The 22,511-nt window shown below is 27.8% G+C and overlaps 1 protein-coding gene across 2 annotated transcripts in view; it reads right to left on the bottom strand.

Moving 5' to 3' along the window:
- The window catches only part of LOC123300330 (protein split ends), a 128,841-nt gene that overhangs the window by 23,848 nt on the left and 82,482 nt on the right, over positions 1–22,511 (bottom strand). For both annotated transcript variants that reach the window (XM_044882888.1, XM_044882889.1), the window contains exon 2: positions 164–556. In XM_044882888.1, coding sequence (XP_044738823.1) covers positions 164–556 — 393 coding nt within the window. The remainder of the gene's footprint in view (positions 1–163; positions 557–22,511) is intronic.

The raw sequence follows: 22,511 nt of genomic DNA, 5'->3' as shown, positions 1-22,511 counted from the left end.
AATGTAGACAGATTGAAAAAAGGTGTTTAATATTGCAAGGCATTAAGCACAATTTCCATGTCACTTTTACAAGAGACCTTGAAGGAGGAATAAAATGTTCTAGACAAAATGGATGCAAGAATAAATAGTGTAAATCCAGTTTATTGAAAATTAGAAAACTTACCCATGACTATTAGGAAACCTTTGGGTGACAGGTGATGTGGAGTAACAGCCCGATTGTTGTGTTGCCGCTGATATAATTGCTGTTGGTTCATAATATTCAGTGGTCAAAGTACGATCATCCAATTTGTGTTCTGCGGTGTGAGCTTTTGATGCACTTTTGATATCCATAAATGCCACGGTACACGCCAACCCCCCACTTTGCGAAGTAATTCCACCGCTCCCAGTACTGGATTGATTGCCACAGCCAATATTGTTATTGGTACCACCAGAATTACTTGTCGTGCCCACTGTTGAACCACCACTCGATGAACCTCCTGGACTGCTGTGATGATCATTGAGGGAATCTTTGCTCGAGCCACGGGCGAGTATCTTAACACTTTGTACGCGGCCATAACTGTAACACAAATACAAATATTAACATTTTTTGTTTCATCATATTTAAGCTTAAATTCACAGCTACTCTTTTCTATTAGGAATTTCGAAGTTTTTTTTTTAAATTTCGATAAAATTGCTGTGTGTTTTTCCTTAGAGGGTATCTTTCGTGCATTTCTTCAATCAGCTGTATATTAATCAACTTTATATCAGTTAATATTTATTTTACGTGCTAAAATTATCAACACTTTACAACAAAAATTAAAATTTTTAAAGAGGAAATCAAATATTTAGTTTACCATATCAATAAACCACCTAGACATCTTTTTTTGGTTATCTTTAAATATGGTAGATAACTGAACCTATCAATTTCTAAAGTGGTTTAAGTAGATATGTGACTAGTTTCTGCTACCAAAACAACTTATAAAAGCACCTTACAAATTCTTTTCTATTTTATTCTACACTGAAAAAAATTCTTAATATCAACCGATATGAGGTTGTTTCCACCTCATCGCGAGATCAAATATGGCGAATTATATTATAAAAATGATCAATAAGTTTATTTCAAACTCACTGTAAGTTAGTAACAATAGTCTTTATGTAGTTGGCTCAATCACATATGGACTGGACATGATAGATATGCGATCATAATAACCAAATCCTCTATTTAAAGCAAACGCAATTTTCCTGAATTGTCTGAAATTGATCTCTCAGGCACAATATCTCAGAAATTGCGCTTTCAATACTCAAACGAATCCATCTATCAATCTATTACCTATTAGGGGATCACTCGACCTTGAGTAACGAGTAATAAGTTAGAAGAAAAATTTCATTTTATTTCATAATTCAATGCATTTCTTACAAAGTAATTTTTAAACACAAATTACAGACTTCTCCCCTCAAAGAATCGTTAATTCCTCAAGAACAAAGCAATAATTAAAATACCTAATTATACGCAATACACACCTCTTAAAATTAGTTCTAAATGAACTAAACTAATAAAAATTTAAATAATTGCGTCTTAACATAAATATTTAATAATATATTAAATTAAATTAATTATTAACAACAATTCCTTATCTATTAATTATTTATCATAATTTATTTAATAAAATTTATAATATCATCGTTATTTCAAACTTTATATTATATGTATATCATACTGTGAGTTTGTCAACTATTAAAGATTGAATTACATTTATTAACGAATTTTATTGGCTCCAATGATTTCATTTCATCTGTAGTCGATTTGAAATTTAATACTTTGAAATTAAATCTAATAATATGCATTTCATCGAAGAAAAACTAAATTAAAAGAAAGGAATTGCGATATTTTTGAGAAAACGAGAAATTTTGAAGTGAGTTGTTTCTAAAATAAAAAACTGACTCGGACAGAAATGAACAAAATTTATATAAATTATAATTATTTTATAACAAATTTTGTATATAAATTAATTCTGTATTTAATTTTTTTTCAAATCTAATATTTTCTCCGTGTAGAACACGTGCGCCATCGGTGAATGGGAAATATAACTTTTTGTTAAATTTTAGTACACTTGCGCCATCTGTGAATGTAAAATATAACTATTGTTAATGGGAAGAAGAAGGAAGAGGGCGCAGTTTCAAGTCTCGTAACATTCCAATGTGATGTCATTACGTTTTTTTACGATTCACTCTCTGTATTTTTTTTAGTGGTAAATACCAGATATTGTCATCATATACTCATTAACATATCCCAATCATGTGTTTTTGGTTTCGATATCTTCCAAATATTTCACAAAATCTCCGTAGGACTGTAATCAAATTTCTTATAGTAATATAATATATATATTTTAATAACAGTCTAGAATTGTTTCAAATTTCATTTTATTATGAGACTGTTCTGTTTTTTTATGATAAATAACAAAATTTTTATTTTTATACTGGCAATGTAATCAATATAAAAATATATTTAATTAGCTTCAACAGTTTTTTGTAGGTTCAAATTTCAAAATTTTTAAAAAAGTAAACATTGTAAATCTTATAGATATATTGCTTAATAAAGTCTCCTTGAATATCATGCAAATCAAGTAAAATTGGTTCAAGAATCAGCTTGGAAAGTAGTATCCAGAATGGTTGCATAACCAGTCCAAAATTAAATGTGTATTTGTTGACAATACTCTCAGTACCTCAGCCTTTATAAATCCCAAGGTAGTGATTAAAAAATTCTAGAGTATCTGGGAAAGTCATTTCTATTAAAATTCAGATTATTAAGGTAAGAACTTCACTTATTAATCGGCTTTAACTACAAAAAATCCATAATAGGTGTTAATCAAATCAGATTTCACACTAAAACAATTGCTTTTACTTCTAATTGTACTCCATTGCACATCTTGATACGAAAAATCATGGCGAAGCTACACTACTGCCCTTGGAATTATCGAATGCTTAGCAACAGTTGTTTGGCTAAGTCTGAAAGTCTGAAAGGCAATCTATAAAAATAGTAAACTAATTAATCTTCGTTGCATAATTTCGTGATACATAAAGAATAAGCTAGACTTCTGTTCTTGGCATTGTAAAGAATGGCGGTTATTGGAGTAAACCTGAAGGATAGTTCATAAAAATAAGTGTCGTATTAGTAGGATTCAATCAAAAATTTGCATTATATCTTGCTAAATGGCATTCTTTGTAAGAGTGTGCTTCCTTTTAAAGGAGGACTTTCTTCAAATTGAATGATACCCGCTAAGGTTTATAGATGCTCCGATCTCTGCCTCTGTAATTTTCCAATCAATGGTAGAGATAAGACGAGATTTGCCCCCTTTTGGTTGAGATCTAAAATTTGTCAGAAGAAAAGGTGGATAAATAACAAAACCATTTACGTATTTCTGAGACTGCTAATTTAGAATTAAAACAACAGAAAATATATTTTCAATTTTGTCCTATAAAAAAACAACAATAAATAAAAACCGCACACCAAGAATTTATTAGGTAGCAAGAAGAAGCACAATAAAACTAAGAGAAAATTCACGTAGTAGTAAATGTGTACATTAATATATTATTTATGTAAACACAAAAAAAAAAATAAATAAATAAATATAATCAACAGAATTAAAATTTACGCCATTAAACAAAGTGAGATGGCACATATGAAAAAATCAATTGTGTAGATTGAATAAGAATAGAGGACATAAAAAAATAACACGACGACATTCATTTTAATAAAACCGAAGATTAGGTTTTTACGAATATAAACGATGTTGTCGACCGACCGATACTCTATGGACGCACGGACTTTGTAAGCAGTACAGCATTTCCGTGCTAGAATGTACATATTAAAATTATATTTAAAAAAAAAAAAAAGAATAAAAAGCAGTTTATTCAATAAAAGATACACGTTTCATAAATAATACATCAAGGCTATAAAGAAAGATATACGAAGATAACGTATGTCAGTTTTATGTTCAACACAGTTATAATATGGTCTGACTTTCTAAAATTCAATAAGCTATGACTTGTAACGCATGCGCATTGATTATATGAGAGTCATATTCCAATATGTTCTTATAATATACATTGGGTAAATTGTTCCACATCGACATTATACATTTAGATTTCTTGGCAATCACATATATAAAATTTTGAATAAAAAATTTCTTGAGAAATTTTTGGTGGATTTGGATTTTTATTTTTCAGCTGAATAATTGTGTGAAGTGAGGTTGTGATTGTAATTTTTTTTTTAATTTTATGACAAATTTCGTTTTGGATTTTATTTTATCACAATTTTGGATTAAAAAAACAATATCCTTACTTCACAGTAACGTCTTAGGGTGTGGCAACCCATATTTTTTGCTATTAGGAGTATATTTTTTTATGTGTAATTTTTTTTATACTTTTCACTAAAAAAGATTGTAATTATATTTTTGTTTTGTTTGAATATTTTTGTTTTTGCAAAATAACTTGCACAAATCTTTTTTAGTTTGAAAATTAGTCAGCCATTTTGTGTTGATTTTGTAATTGTAACTGAACGAAAAAAATAAATGTAAATTTGTAATAATTATCTTTATACGTAAATAAATAAATAGAAATTTGCAAATATTTATTGTTGAAACTTTTAATGAGGAATTAATTGTTACTTTTATCATCATGAAAAAACTTAAGAGAAGTCGCCATATTGAGCCACTCCATAGTCTGCAAATTTTGGATGTAGGAATAAAAAAATGTTTTTTCTTGGATTAACTTAGTTATAAAAGTTAATTTGTGAAAATGTATGTGATATTTTTTTTGGATTAAGTTCGATCGCACAGATACTGGATTATAAAAATATATATCGAATCACAAATCTGGATTACGTTTTTTGAACAGTGTGAAAAAAGTTTGTGCATGAAATTTTCTTAATAAATGTCTATACACGACGAAATTTTATGAATTTTGTGTTTTAAATAATTAGGTGTTCATTTTATTTTTTTGTGTTTTTTATTCCATTAAGGATTATTTAAAAAAAAAAAATGACGCTATGTAAGTTTTTTATTTTGTCAAAACAACAGTGTTAAAAAAAAATTTGTGTGAAGAATTATGTTTTTTCTAGATCAGAGGAGGAGGTTAATGTGTGTTTCGGAATCGATCGATATTAGCTCTTGCTTTTGTTAACACGACCAGGCATTTACTAGTGCTTGTGTGAGAGTGAGCGTAGAGTACCGCGAACAACCCCAGAGCAGCAACCATTGTGCGACCGTTCGACGTGCACATTAAAGGTTTCCATAGTCCGTTCGTCTCTCCACTTCTGTGTTACCTCATTATTTACCCCCTATACACCCGCTTTTATCTATATAGTTAGTAATACAACAGTGTTTTGTTCAACCCAGCAACGAATGCAGGCAGGCAAAAACAGAACGTGCACTGTTGCCAAGTCAAATCTTATTATATATAATATAAGCTTTCCACTCAACACAAATATACAGTTGACCAGTTGCATTTTCAACATATATTTCATTTTATGTAGTACAGTATTGAATTTGTTGATTATTTTACTGCTTTTTATTTTATATACGACTTATATTTAGTTGGGTTGGCTAATCTATTTTACTATAGAAATTTTTGTTCTCATATAAATAAAACACAATTAACAGGCTTGCTATTCGTATTTTTCGTTTATATCTTTGCTGAACCAAGTTTTTTGTGTATACATAAGCTGCTGTTGGAGGCTACATTTTGAATTAAGGATTAAATAGAATATACATTTTTTCATATAGTCGTTTTTTAGAGATTAACTTTTTTCGTTGTAATCAGCAAAATGTCCTCTAGATATTTATCCAAGAGACGCTTGTTATGAATAATTTTTTGTAATCTTAATTCAATTATTTTTTTAGTAATAATAAAATTTTTTAGCGATAATCTTTTGTCATTTAATTTTTGTTTTTCTTAGATAATTCATACTTAAAACTAGCTCTCATAATCAATGTATATCCTGTTCAAAGACAAAAACTCCTTTCAAGTAATACATTTTTGACTAGAATTAAATTACTTAGGGCTGTTGGAAGACCATAAATAAAATAGATCTAACTTAAGGTCTTTTCTCTATGTAAACAAATTATATATAAATATTTCAATAACAGAACAGTGTAATTCAGTTTAATAGCATACACGAATTCATATTTATCCCAAGGGAATTATTTAATTTATTGACATTACAATTATCGTATAAATTATATGTCTGGGATAATTTTGTCTATATTTGGTTAATGTTATCTAAAACCATATTTGGATAATACTCTTCTAGAAATTATAACTTTGAAATATTTTCTAAATTCGTAATTCAATTTTGATCGAAAGGCTACCAGCAGTCTATTTACAAATATTTTTATTCTATAAATAGTAAAGCTAAGTAGGTATACGTTTTTTTAACGTTTTATCTGGCTATGCCAAGCTTAAAAATATATAAATTATTTTTGAATCGTTATCAAACGTAGTTAATAAGAATTTCGTGACTTAAAACGAAAATCTTTGGTTATGCATCTTCAAATTACAATATGCATTGAGGAATTTTTTCCTTCAATTTTGAATAAAGATCTAGTTTCGATCGATATCCGAGTTATATTGTAAATAACCCTAAAAAATTCTTTCTCTCCCTTTCGTTTACAGTTTCACCCGACAAAATTCGTTAAAATCTAGCTTCAATTGATCTCTAATTTAAAAATATCAACTTTTTTCGAGATGCTCTAATATTATAAGATAACCTCAATCGATATGGAGTGATTAATTTCCAGGAATTCTATTATTTTATATAAAAATTTTCCAATTTTCACTTGCATATAAAAATTAAGAAAAAAACAACATAATTACAATAAAAAATTTAATATTTTTTATCTTATCAAGTCTCCTCTAATGGTTTTAATAAAAGACGTAATATTTTTTTATTATTATCAATTGATTTTATTTTTAAAATCGAGTTCAAAATTCAAAGTATGATAAAATAAAAGATTTTTTGTTTTTTTTTTTTAAACAAAAAATATATTATTTGTGTATATTATCTAGTAATAATAATAAAATACACTTGATTTTTCCCATATTATTAAAAACATGTGAAGAACTGTACCCTGTAATAAAAGTCAGTCTGCTCGTCTGTCTGTCTGTCCATCATCATCTGACATGTATGACTCGTTTCATTCGTATATCCACTTCGTGTATTGATGTTCGTAACATTTCGTTTAGTGGTGTTATTAGCAGAAGAGATAGATATACGTAAGATAGCGGAGACGTAATATTATAGAAACATGGCAACGCTGTACTACTCTATATGTTGTAAACTTATAAAATAAAACGAAGATAAACTAACCATTTACTACAGTCGACCAAATAAAAATAAAAAATATTTTTATTTTTTTTGATTTTGAAATTGTTTATTGAGAAGGTTCAAACGGAAACAAGATTTTCTATAGCAAAAGTTTTTATGTTTAAAATAATAATGATTCAAATCATAAAAATGACATAAATTTTTCTCTACAGTTTTGTGTATAACGCGTACACAGAACGGCTGCTCGGCTGCTGTTGGTTTGTCCTCGATGATGTTTCGCGATATTGTTATGAATGAGTAAGTTAAAATAATATCCTATAATAAAAAATATTTTTATGACTTTTGTCGACGTGAAATGCTTTTGTGTAAGAGTGACTGAAATGTTGTGTGTAAGACAACATAAAATTTATATAGAAAACGTTTTATTATCAATTTTTAGATTCATATAACTGTTTTTATATATTTGAAAATTAATAATATATTTCATTTATTCACTAAAAGAAAACAATCATTACTAGGCAGTATCATCACGGTACGTAACAGAGATAGAAAATTTCGAGGATAAAAAGAGGTCTATTTTCCACCAAAACAAGCTAGTTCAAGCTATTATGTTAATTATGAACCAACTAAGTTATTATAAGCGATTGCAGTCTATATGAAAATTCTTTTGATTTATTCCTATTTATTATAAATGTGGAAATAAGGATGTTTGTTTGTTTACGCTTTCACGCAAAAACTAGCGAATGGATTTTAATGAAACAGTACAGCAATATAGCTTATACACCAGAATAACACATGAGCTATAATTTATAAAGCTATTTAAAAAAAAATACTTTTAAGTCCAGTGAAGCAGGCGGGTATCAACCTAATAGTTTTATATTTAAAACTATGTATGTTCTTTAAAAATGAATTATTATTTTACTCAAGCTCGGAATTACTAAAATTATTCTAAGAAAATTAGGGATCATACGATCCCTAAAAATCACAGGTGTGATTTTTTCAATTTAAAGAAATCATTTTGAGAGAGAAAAGTTCCTTGAAATTATTTTGCTTAATTTATTATTGAAACGTAAAAATACTAAGAAACAAAATTTAATGGACAGGTTAAATTTAAGTGCAATGAAAAAGTTTAACAAGACAAAGTATTAAAGTTGTTTTTTAACCTAGATGAGATAAGAACCTAACTTTTGAAAATTAAAAATTAATATCAACAACATAATTGTGATATATTGTTATAAATTATTAACTAAAATGGATATATCGCATCGGAAAAAGGAATTGCAGTTGAATTAATACACCAAAAAATACACAACATCCTGGTTTTAAAAACCCCAAACCGGACTTTAGATTTATTCATAGATATTTGTAACCAACAAACAAATATTTGATTACAAATCAAAATCATTATATCAAGGTCATTATAATTTTTTGTTTAATTATTGTTATCAATTATTATTTAAAATAAAAAAAAATGGTTTAATTATATTTTTAGAAAAAATAAATAAACAAACTGAACATTTTTAAAAGAAACAAAAAAAAATTGGTATAATTAGACATCTATATAAAGCCTTCAGCTACGATGTTTATTCAGAGAATAATTCTATGATATAACAACCTAACATGAAAAAACGATGAGCAAAAGGGTTTTGAGGATCCGATACTTTTAAGAAAGTATAGAAAATATCCGCATTTTACAAGTTTCTATCAATTAAAACTATGAGAGAAGATACCGCAAGGCATACAAAGATATTGATAAACTGTTTTCGAATGATCAAAACATGTTATTCACGTAATTTATTCGCGCAAGTTAGTCCTTATTTTGGTTAACAATGAAACCCTCTTCGAAAAAAGAGCCAAAAAATAAGGTATCCTAATCTGTCACCATCTTACGGTCTAGATAAAGGTATAGAAAAGGTGAAATTATAAAATATAATTTTTATTTGGTCGACTATAATTTTGATTTATTTTTCCTTTATCACAAATATTTTTAATAATAACCAAATTTATGTTTTATTTTTTGTTAAGAAATATGCTGGAAGCGTATCAGAAAAAAAAAATGTAAAAAATATCAAATCTGTTCTTTTTGTATCCTTGTGTATACACTATTTACACTGAGTGTAAGCCGAAATGGTAGTCTAAATCATTACACCCTGTTTACACTGAGAAAAAAAGAACATACGGATTGAAAATGAGAAGAGACCTACCAAATTCCACGTAAAACTTAGGTACAATAAATAAGGAAATATTATACTGTAAGAATGTACTGTACACAATAGTCCCTTTGTAACGGTACTGAAAATGATATTCTACGCTATAATATTTTTCCGACACGTAATAATGAAACTCTACTGTGCAGCTAGCTTACTTTGCTTAGCCTTCTCCATCCCATACTTTCGGAGTGAAAAGATAACGGTAATAAAAAACATTGAATGGAAATTGAGGTGGAAATAGTAAGAATAATGAATAAGAGGAAGAATATGGAGGAGCATTGGGTGATGTTAAGATTGTGTTTTATTTTAAATGAATGAGATATCTTGAAGGATATTTTTGTTTGAAATTAACCATAAAAACTTTCTTTTAATAATAAAAAAAGAATACTAACGTTAACCCTCGATAGAAGAGTACAAAACACGTGCCAAAAATTAAATTACAAAGATACTTCATGTAAAATGGAAGAGGGTTTGGGGTTTAAGCAGAAATAACAGTATCGAATTTAGAAAATTAACAAAATAACAATGTCTATTGTCAAAATATATTGAGTTATTCCAGTAATAGAAACAGCAAAACAAAAACATAGTTGTTTATTGCAGTCAAAATATAGTAAGCCTCACTTTTGAACATTTGTTTGGTAATTTTATCAAGAAATTGTAGATGGAAAAATGAAATACACATTATTTTCGTTATAAGAAGTTTGACTGATTCAAGAGATTCTCGTGTGTTGAAAATATGACTGTGGCATTATTCTAAATAGCTGTTAAGAGACTCACTTATGAAGAAAATTTACTTGAGATTATATGAAATGGATTATTATGTGGCATGGAATGGAGAAAAAATAGAATTTTATAAAGTAAATGTGATTTAAAATAAATATTTATCCTAAAACATAAAAATAATGTAAAAATTCAAGATTTCAAAAAAGATTAATTATAAGAATTTGGCTTTGTCTCTACACAAACTAATAATATAATAAGATTGATTTGTTTTTTTTCTTCCATCAAACTTAAACAAGAAAGAATCTCAACCAAAAGGCAGATGAGACACCCTATAATAAAAAAAACAACAATATAAATAAAAAATAATTGGTCGACTGTAATTCAACTCAAACACTCACACATACACAAAAAACGTTACAAATACAATTATAAAAGACAAAAATACAACAGTGTTGTCAAATATCTTCTCCATATACTATTAATACGTTAGTAAGAGAGAGAAAACATACATAGAGCCTAGAGTGTATAGAATATAGATGTAGAGCTCTCAGGTTGGAAAAACATACAAATCTACCGACCGAAGCAAAAGCAGGCAAGCAAGGCAAACAAGAAATGATATAAGTTAAAATGAGATAACAAATATGATTTTATTATTAAACAAAAAGAGAGACATAAAATACCATAGTATACAGTGTTGTAATGACGTCACAACATTACACATACTTGATGTGTAGTATAATATTATGAGTTTGTGTGCTAGGGAATTGTTGATTTACACAAGTGAGAGAGTATATGTATGTATATAGCATGAGAAACCGGCTCGACTCGGCCTTATACGTGATTGGTGCGCGTGACCGACCAATGACACGATCAGCCATTACTAGCTATCGGACCCAAAACACTGTTGTCAAATTTATTATTATTATACACACATACATAGTAAAGTAATAAAAACATACTCATATAAACACAAGCAAGCCACCTCTTTGTATATTATTTTTAATAGTACTAAACTTATCGCTATCTTTTATTATTTACGTGTGTTAGAATGAATACAATAGATACATGTTACTGTAAAAACAACATACATAATATTCGTGTGTATTTTCTGTGAGTGTATTTGTATTCGAGAGAGTCAGTACGGCTACAAAAAGCAGGCAAACAACAAATATATATACGAACTTACGGACTCCTTAATAACCCATACAACGTTGCCAGATTTATATGAAAAAGGGGTTTCTATGTTATTTTACTATAGAATTTTTATATGTATGTATGTTGGTTTCTAAATAGTTTCGACCGTTTTTGTTCGTTTGGTTTTTTTTCCAATATTTTTCTTGTCTAGATGTATATTAAAAATAACTTTTTAATATAAAATAGTTCTTTTTTTTATAAATTTAATAATAGAATTCCTAGAAAATTGTCTAGAAATATTACTTGTTTCTTATGAAATTTGTCAAAAGGAAATCATTAAGGATAATAAATATCTTCAACAATGAAAATCAGGGAAAAATATCTCTCATTCGAAGTGTTAGTATTAAATTCTCGAGTTCTAAGGTGCAATCGAGACAAAACTCTCTGAAGCTACGTTTCTGATTTAATGATTTGATATATATTTTCAAGTAAAGTTTCTGTTTTCATTCTTATATCGAAAGAAAACAGGAAGATAGCAAAAAACCCACATTTCAGCCGGAAAAGTTGAGCAAATAGAGTCTAGCGAACTCAACATAGAACAGAATTTGAGTTCTACATTAGTGTTGTCAACTTAGTAGTTTTACCACTAAAACTAGTGGTTTTTTTCTACTATTTTTCTACCTTTAGTGGGAAAATAATTTAAATAATTTAATATTTTAATATCATTTCTGGCAATATTATTGCTCTCTAGTTGTTCTTTAGTAGTTTTCTATCGCCTGTTTAGTGGGCCTTAGAGTTGAAAGTTGGCAACACCTTCTACTTCTGATTTAATTGATTTTTAGGATGTCTAAGCAAGAAAAAGGATACTAACGCCAATCATAAGAAACTTAAGTACATAATTTTTAACTTAAAGCACTTAGAAAGGCATTCACATCTCTATGACCTCAGTTATAATCAAAAGGTAAAGTGACTGGCTGTTCGAAGATTTCCCTGAACTTAGTATGACATTTAAAAAATTCCAGCGAATGGGGATTAATGCAAAATCTTTGGACAGATGGAGGAAATTTTTTATTGCAAAAAGTAATGATTTGCCTTGCAGAATGCTAAGAGAAATCAGTAGCAACTACCTTAAGGAACTAAGAGGTAGAAGAGACCTTTTCAAGTCGTGATGAACTAAATTTCTCTGATAAAAATGACTGAATATGAGGTCATAGTACAAAACCACAGAAGCCATATTGTTCTTATTAAAAAGAAAACCCGTTAATGATTTTACAAACTCTTTCTAGTCTCATTTTGCAATTATTGAAAAAAATTTTTAACTCAAAAACATTTTTACATGTCGTTAAAATCATTTTTCCTTCGCTCTATTAGGTAAAATTGCTTTATATTAGCCATTTTTTGCAATAATGAGAATATCAAGTTAAATGAGATATATTTAATAATTTATTTGCATAGATTAGAAAGAAAGAATACACTACACCTTAAAAAATAAAAAGTATAAAGAATAAAACGTGCGCTGAGAAGATGTTTTATTATTTCAATCTATATCTATATATGCTGCTGCAAGTTATAATAAATAAGTTCAAAGTTCAATATGTTATATAGTTAATTCACAATAGTAACAGTTAACTACTCAATACACTCTAAAAAGATGAATAGCTCTAGATTATTTTGTACAGATTAATAAAATAAAATTACAAATGGGTTTGGTAGCTCTCTACTCTAACTAAGGCAATAGAAATAGAATATTATATATAGTTTTGTGCCTGTATCTATGGCTGTATGTATGCTATCTTTTAATTTTCTTATTCAAGTGAAGGTGTTTATGTCTTGTGTTGTATATATGAGACTGAAAGGTATAATATTTTATTATTACAATACAACGACAAAACGAATTGATTACTTATGTTTTATATATTCAGTTTTATTGTAGGGCCGTTGTAAGATATCTGATGTCCGAAACTCAGAAAGTTTACATTTTATATATATAGCAGAATCCTTATAGGCTCTAGGCCAGGCATGGGCAAACGGGACTTATAGAAGTCCCTCAGACTTCTAACCTAAAATACGAGTAAGACAGAGATAACATTTTTTTTAAAATTTCATTACTATTAGAGAAACTGAGATAGGTAGAAGAGTCGTATACCCGTCTCGACTAAGAGTAATGCGGACTTGGATAAAGAGAGACACTCAATAAAGTTAATGACACACAAAAATGTTATAACAATGGTAATTTCGACTTAAAATAACTCGCCGATGTCTGCTCTAGATCAGGTAATATGTTATATGTATCAAATAATCAATTTTCAATTTTTTTTAAATGTATGTCTGATAATCTTGGTTGAACAGATGTCCATAAATTGTATCTTCTTAACCCTGTTTTATAAAATGTCAAAACAATAAATTTTATTTTTGATTTTTTTTTTAATAAATATATATTTATAAGTTATAGCTCATATGTTAGTCTGATGTATGATGTATATTATTGTCAAATTTCATTAAAATTTATTTAGTAGTTTTTGCGTGAAAGCGTAACAAACAAACAAAAAAAGCACAGAAAGATACAATGGAAACACTTTTGCATCAAATGCAAAGAGATTCATGTAATTTCTTAACCTATTTCGTTACTCTGATGGAAATTGATCGTATTTTCGCAAAAATATTTTTTGATTGCATTATTTAGAACTATAATTTCAAATTTAATTGTTACTGAAATAATTAGAATCAATTTTTTAACAGGTTTTTGTCTGGCTATTTCTAATAATAAAACATCGTCAAGTAGTTTTTTTGATGATATTTTTAATATTGAAATGTCAATTTCGTGATATGTTCATTTATGGGATACATGGTAGAAAATTAAATTACATTTTAAAAATTAATAGTCTTTTTATTAAAATATATTCTTCGATTGTATTTATTTACAAGGCTTGATCATCAACAAGGAAATATATGAATAGCATATCATGATTTTTGGGATGAAACAAACGACAGGTGTATTGTTGTTGCACATCTTTCGATTGAAAGAAGTACCTGTAAAAGGAATTGACGCTTTAAACAAGTATTTGAGCCTTTGTTATCTTAGAAACCAGAGGTCAATCGATTACATTATTACCCAATTTGGAAAGAGATGAAAAGAGAATAAAACTCACTACACAAGGTAAATTTATACCTAAAAAGACACAAAAAAGAGTTAACAATGTTGCGAGCAACTTACAGTCGTCTAAATTAGTATAAGAGTCAGGATTTTCGCACTATATCTTTCTTGCTAGCCAAAAAAGTTGATTCTGTATCCAAAATAAGTGTGCAATGTGATAAGCAAACATTTGTGTCCACATTAATTGTGAAATCCGTATTTAAATAATTTGAGGGCTAGATGTTAGTTTGACCTCTGTAAGTTTGTTTTTTTTTCAAAATAATGAATATCTTTGTCAAAAATTGTTTTTTTAAATGGTCCTGTAATCAAATTTAATTGAGTAACATACATATTATTTCCAATTTTAAAATTGGCACAAGTTATCAACGAAAAAATATTCCATTAATATTTTTTATATTTTTATGAAAATATCAAATATTTTTTTAATGTATTTTTTTTTTTTTGGCTACATTTAGAAATCCACTCTACATAAAAATTAGCTAATTATCAATTTTATATGTAGAAATAGATACCTTCAGAATACCATTTTTGGCGTCTAAATATGACATTTTCTGAGGATATCATAAGTAATTGCCAACCTTACTCTGACTGTTCGTTTAATTTCAACAAATTCTAACAGAATTCATTACGGGAACATTCCAAGGAATAAGGCTGTTGGACACAAGTATCAATAGCTATCATCAATGCCTCCTGGAAGGGAGTATGTTAAGAAAGACCAATCTTAGACGGAGACAGGAATGTACTTGGGGTACTACTTACTACAAGACAAATAAGGTTTGAATACAATTGTAGGCGTTCCGAAGCTCTTATATAGTTTGAAACCTCCATAAGCAAAATCGTTGCGGCTATTACAGGACACTTTCTAGGTAGCTGATTGGGCCTGTCAGTGCATTACAATTATTGCAGGAGTTATCAAAGTGGGGACTAAGGGGAAACGATGTCGCATCTTCTATGCCACTGACCAGCTCTTGCCATGAGGAGATGAACTTGCCATAAGGAAAGTCCGTTGACATGCAAGCACTCCTGCTATTTTCAAACAATTCTAAATGGTTCATGGAGTAGTGGCCGAGGATGGGTCAATCCTTTTCTCAGTATCACAATGGATCGTATGGCAGTAATTCAGGATTTCGCCCAGGATGGGGGTTTATTTTATCATTTTCCTCAGTTTTTTTGAGATTTTTAAACATTTATATTGAAGTTAAAGTATATAAAATGACATATTAACAATCCGTATAAGGAGAGGGATTGAGTCCGGACCCTCCCCTGATTCCACCACTGCCATATGGTCTAATTATATCCCACCTCAAGATAGCCACTCTAACCTCTAACCTAACAGAATGCACCCATTTAATTTTCGTGCAGAAACTATTCGTGAATATACGATATAGAGGACCAGCCGGTTTGATTTAAACAAGCCAGATACTAGGTTACACCCTCTAATTACAATGCCATATGCAGACAACATATTAGAAAAAAAAACGTTCACTTTACAAATGAAACAAAAAAACCTTACAATCACCTCTTCTCACAGCACCGATTTCTGCAAAATAGATTACAAAAAAAAAACAGACCTTCATACGCTAACTAAGTACATAGTAAAAAGTTATGGGTGAGATCGGTATGCATGTATTGGTATCATATGGTTGAATGGTCTTTATATTTTATAAAAGGATTATTCTTTTTAGGTCGATGTAGTACATTCAGTGTAAATAAAACCAGATAGTGTAATTACACTGTAATATCACTATCTTGTTTTATTTACATTTAGTGTATACACCGAGATAAAAAGAACAAACTAATAATTAATGTATCTGTACAAGCAAATCATGTTAAGAAGTGTAGGCTGTATATGTGTACAGACAGGAAATTGTATGTCGTACGTAGAGCCAGCAAGTCCATCCATTTTACATCGTCCACAATTATTACTTTGCAAATACTGCTGACTCCATCGTACACACAGCAACCTTCGACTTGCTAACGTATAAATTATACCTCGAACATTGTAAAAAAAGCGTACCAAACGTTAATTCATAAGTTTACAACTCATTCAACGCGTCCGTTTGGTTTGTTCGTTCAATCCAGAATTTATTACATTCGTACAAAGGGCGTAAAATATATGTAGAAGTTGTAGTTGGTGTTTTGTATGTAGGATTTTATTATTACTTTTTTTGTATACACGCAATAACTTTTTATAAAGTTTTGATTAGTTTTGACAGTTTGTTGACAGTCAACTGATTTTGTTAAATTATAGAAAGGTATAATTTTTATCCTACGTTTTTATGTTTTAACAAAAATACATAATACTAATAATAGTAATTCAGTGATGGTTTTAGGTGCGGTAAACTTGGGCCACAGCCCAGGGACTCACGCTAAAAAGGTCTCTTCACACACAAGAGGTGAGTAATTTTAATGATCTAGAGCAGGGCTTCTTAAACTTTTGTAATTCACGACCCCATTTATGATTGCGAATTTCTTCACGACCCCATACAAATATAAAAGAAAAATAAATTAATATTTTTTGATGATTTAAAAATCTAGTATTATTGTCTAAGAAATTTAAATAAGTAGTTATGATAATTTAAATTTAAAAATAATATTTATGCAATTTGGTCTCTTATTTTCATAATTTTTAATGCAACAAGTTTAATTAATTGTTATTTTTCAATAATTGTAATTTGACTATAACAATTAGATATAAAGAATTGCAAATTAGTTATAACAACTCCCTTTTAACGCCAAAATTATCCACTGAAAGCGCTGGCGTCGATTTTATTGGCTCTACCATCACTAAACACACAACGAATAGCGGACTCATATTATAATACTTAAAGAAATATTTACAGATGTTTCATAAGTAAATACATTTTTGATAACGGAAGCTTAAATAATTTCTCTATTGATTTAGTACATAAATATGGGTTTTTAATTAAATTAAATCCAATTGCATAGTCGAGTAAAATTTTTATCTATTACATGAATATGATTTTTGAAGGAATATAGCAATCCAAGAGAACATCCTTTAAGCAATGCCTCAAATGTATAAAGAGCGTCTAACTTCATCGGAATATCAATCAAGGTATAAACTCAATTTCTTCCCCATGAAAATAAGTATTAAGTATTCGTGTTCAATCAGTCTGAATCATTCTCTGATTTTGGCTTTAATATAATCAAATTATTACAATTTAAATAATTTTATCTAAATAATATTATTATATATATATATATATATATGGTTATTTGTGTGATAATTATTGCAAGGTAATACAAAAATTTTATGATTTTCATATAAAATCGTAATAAAATGTCTATATATCAACATAATAGTGAATTATTTTATTCAAGGCTGAATCATTAATACATACACGTAAAAATATGCTTCATGTAATACTTAAATTTACTTAAATTACAAATTTTTATAATAAAAGTAATCATACGAGTGCCAACAATACACCATATAAGTCATAAAAATTTTGTATTATTATTGTTATTTTTGTTTAAATGCCATAAGTTTTATGTAACAATTTTGAGTAATTAAATTAAAACACTATTTCAATCAAATATTCAATCAAAGCTAGTAGGTAGAAGTTGTCTCTAAGCCTTGTATTAAACCCAAGCAAAATTTTTTATACGTGGATTGCTATTACAAGAATTATAAATAAATTATGTTACCGCGCATTAATATGAATTATTGAGGTGAAGTTAATCGTTTTCAATTTTTTGCCATGATGAACCCGAATAATGTATTTGCTAAAACAAGTATTTCTGATTGAATTAGAAAATTATTGTTTCTAAAATGAGACTTCAAAAAGTAGGGTTGGAGCGTTTTTTTTTGTCTGAATCAATTTTAAATAGTTCTTCTAAATAATATAACTTATCTTAAAAAGTAGAGATTTTGAATGGAAAAAGAGTATTTTATCGAAAATGTCTGGGATTTGGTGACAGTTAAGTATAAAGTTCGATATTTTTAAGATATGATTTTTGCATAGCTAGAAAATTAGTCCAATTTTTGGAACTACATGCTGGTTGAGAGTTATCACCAAAAAAACTGCAAGATACCAAAAATCGACATCTAGGTTACCTAAGAAACTAAAACTTTTCCAATCGATTCAGGTTGCCATGAATTTTGAGAAAATGCAAAAAATTTTTGTATAATTATCAATTTGTATTTTTTGTCAAAAATTATGTATTATCATTAAGTTATTAGAAGTTAAAGAAAACACAGATAATTTAAAGTAAGTACAATTCAATTTTGTTTTGGAAATCAGGTTTTGTCTCTTTTTCAAAAAAGGTTCTAGTTCAAATAATTATTTACATAACATATTTTTCTCTGTTTACACTTAATGTTAAAACAAATAAATTTTCAGTATATTTCGTTAGTGTTAAAATTAATATTCACACGAATATAACTTTTTTTCTATATAAAAATTGTAATAAAAACACACAGATTTCTTAATAATTTGGTCATTTTTATTGTCTTTTATATACGTCTAACGTAAGTACTGTTTCTAATACTCTATGAGTTGTTAGGTCATTATAATTCAAAAACAAAACATACAAAAAACAAGGAGAAAAAAAATGATTATGTACTCACGCGAATATATAATCAAAATTTTTAGTTAAGGAAAAATTATTGTCTATTTTAATAATAATTGTGAAATTATTTATATTATTTTTATAATGTTTTGTGAAGAAATAATTATGAGAAATTTTTATTTATTTTATTTGAATAAAGAGTTATTATACTTTTTTTCCGTGTGTGTTATTTGCTTGCTTGTTTTTTCTATGTTCTTTAAAAAAATAATAAAAATAAACACGTAAATTACATCTTCATCGACAAATGCTTAATGTTTGTTACACGTCATTTCTTTAGAGGAAAAACGGTAAAACAATTTATTAAAAACGGTATTGTACACATGAACTTTTTTTGATTACCAAATTTTACTAAAAGTATTGTACTATTAGAAATTTTTGCAATAAATTTAGACTTGATTAGGACTTCAGAAACTTTAAGAGAAGAATAGGTTGTATAAAAAACATATGGTGTAAGAAAATTATTACTAGTTTGGTAGAACGATAAAAGGTTATTCCTTACTTAAATCAACATATTCTGGTCCTTCGAGCCGTTTTTACAGAGATATTTAAGAAATGGTGATTGGCTTCATACATACAAACTCAAATAGAAAAAATTTAGACTGCCTTAGGACATCCGAAAATGGTTTTGAGAGAAGAATATGTTGTATAAGAAACATAAGGTGTAAGAAAATTATTATTAGTTTGGTAGAACGATAAAAGTTATTCCTTACTTAAATAAACATATTTTGGTCCTTCGAGCCGTTTTTACAGAGATATTTAAGAAATGATGATTGGCTTCATACATACAAACTCAACTAAAAAGAATAAGACATGATCATAAGAATAAATTTCTTTAGTCTTACTAAGCAGTTTAAGAGACAATAAGTCTCATTTTGTTTTTCTCACAAGTATAATAAAAAATCAATATTATATCACGTAATAATTAAGTAACATAAACTACTAAACATATTATGATTTTGACTGACAATAAAATGACTTAAGTAATAATAAATATTTGAATAGAGTTAGTTCTCCTCCTTAATAGAGTTAGCTTTAACTTTTGTTATAATATTGAAAAAAAGGTAAAGAATGCCTTATTAATGTTTGTATATATATATATTTATTGTTTCTTTAAACAAATAAATTACGAGCGTACAATATTATAAATTTTTATTATGTTATTAAATAATAAATACTTTTAAATTATTACGTAGTGACATTTTATTAATTTAAATATCGATAAGATAAAAAAGAAATGTTTTATAATAGTAGGTACATATTTATGAGTCAGATCAGATGATGGCTTACTATTTTTAGGTTAAGACGGGTTAGTTTAACATTTATTATGTATTTCATAAAGTTTTTTTCCCTAGTTAGCAAATCATAACATTCTCGACTTTTAAGTTGTTTGTTTTCCTACAGTATTGTAAAACAGTTTTGGTTTATTGCTCGGTACATACATATAAATCAAATACATGCTGTTATTTTTAGCTTTACAATACCACGCAACTACAAAAATATATATTATATTATGTGCAAGTACTGCTTATAAATTTGATAACATAGATATCTCTCTTCAATCATCAATACTCTAGTCGTCTCTGTTCATCAAATGATGGATCTTCGATGAACTCACATTTAAATTTAAATTTTGTTTTTATATCATCGACAAATTTATATTTTTATGGTATTATTATAAACTACAAGATTGTCTAAATATTTTAGATAGTTTTTTATCACACTCTCTAGATTTTTTGATATAGAAATATCCAATTGAAAAGGATAACCTATATGATTCATCATTTTTTTTTACCAATTTTGAACGATAAAATAATAATAAAAAGCTCGATGACAATTTTTCGTGATTTTTGGAAGCCTTTGTTAATCAAAAATGTATTAAGTATATTAGTTTTATTGAAATCTCTAGTATTATTCAATCCTTGCATATCTCTTTAAATATTGATTTTATAGTAAAAACTGGAAATAAAAATTTTTTTGTAAGAAGTGTCACAAGTAAGTGCTACTTGTTGACACTTGTTCTTGGATAACCGGCTCGAAGGACCAGTAAGATAGATCTTTTTAGTTCTAGGAATCCAATAACTATGTCTAAAAGAACACTCCGCAAGGAAATTTTGTTTGAATACAAAAGTCTACAATAGACTTTATTGACTCGATGGTATATATAGTCGATATAAGCGACATATTTATTCTATACGTATAATATTAATAAGTTGAAATTATTTATTTAAATAAGTGTATTTCATTTATATAAATAATTATATTTCTTAGTAAGTAATAAACTACTTAGTAACAATGGCGCTGAATTAAATGGCTTGAAGGACCAGTTATTGTTTAAATCTGAGTTATGATTTATCGTTTTAGTAATAATGGCTCGAAGGACCAGTTATTTGTTTAAATAAAAGATACTTTTTATGTCCTAGTAATACAGTAGTGTAATAAAGACTGTATCTAATAGAACACTTTACAAGGAAATGTTTTGAATACAGTCTACAATAGACTTAAATAGACTTACTTGATTCGGTAGTAACTGTCAGTCGACATAAACGACTTTTTCAAATATTATTATGTATAATATATACGTACATTTGTATATACAGAATGTTCGATTTACATCTAGGTGTATAAATATCACCTAGATGTAAAAGAGTATGAAGAAGTAAAAAGAGTATGACAAAATACATGCGTTAAGCAATGCATCTAAGTGATAGATATTATATACATGTGTTGAAGCATCGGTATGCGTTGAGATAGTTGTAAGACGCTTGGAGAGTGGGAGTTTTTTAGTTGAATAGGTGAACTACAACAGATAAGCCACGATACAAGTAACTTTTGCAATTTTATATAACACCTATAATACCTCTTACTTAGATGCATTGCTTAACTCATGTACTCTGTCATACTCGTGATATTTATATACCTAGATGTAAATCGAACATTCTGTATAGATAAATAAATATATTTTACATAATAATATGTATATGAATAAATAAAATACTCTCACTTGTTAAGAAATCACATATGTAGATATATTATTTAATAATATGTAATAATGTAAATACTTTTATGTATTATAAACTAAACTGCTGCTAAAAAACTGATATTTCTTTTATTTTTTACAAAATATCTTTATATTATGTACCTAGTTTTTGTTAAGATTTTGTCTCCAATCTGAACTTTAAACTTCTATTATTAAGAAATACAGATTTATGTAAAAATTTTTATGGTTTTTATATTTGTGAAGTAATTTTGACATAAAATTACAAATTTTATAATTGCGTCTACTTTAAGAGTCATGTTAATACATAAATGTTTGCGTACGCTTGTAAATGCGTGAATCTGTCTTAAATCGAAAATTTTCACAAAACAGGAATTTCACAATTAAAGAAGTTCTGAG

This window comes from Chrysoperla carnea, chromosome 5 (assembly GCF_905475395.1).
Source record: "Chrysoperla carnea chromosome 5, inChrCarn1.1, whole genome shotgun sequence".
NCBI classification, from domain to species: Eukaryota; Metazoa; Arthropoda; class Insecta; order Neuroptera; family Chrysopidae; genus Chrysoperla; species Chrysoperla carnea.
The sequence above is the reverse complement of the archived record's forward strand: the minus strand, read 5'-3'. Positions and strand labels throughout refer to the sequence as shown.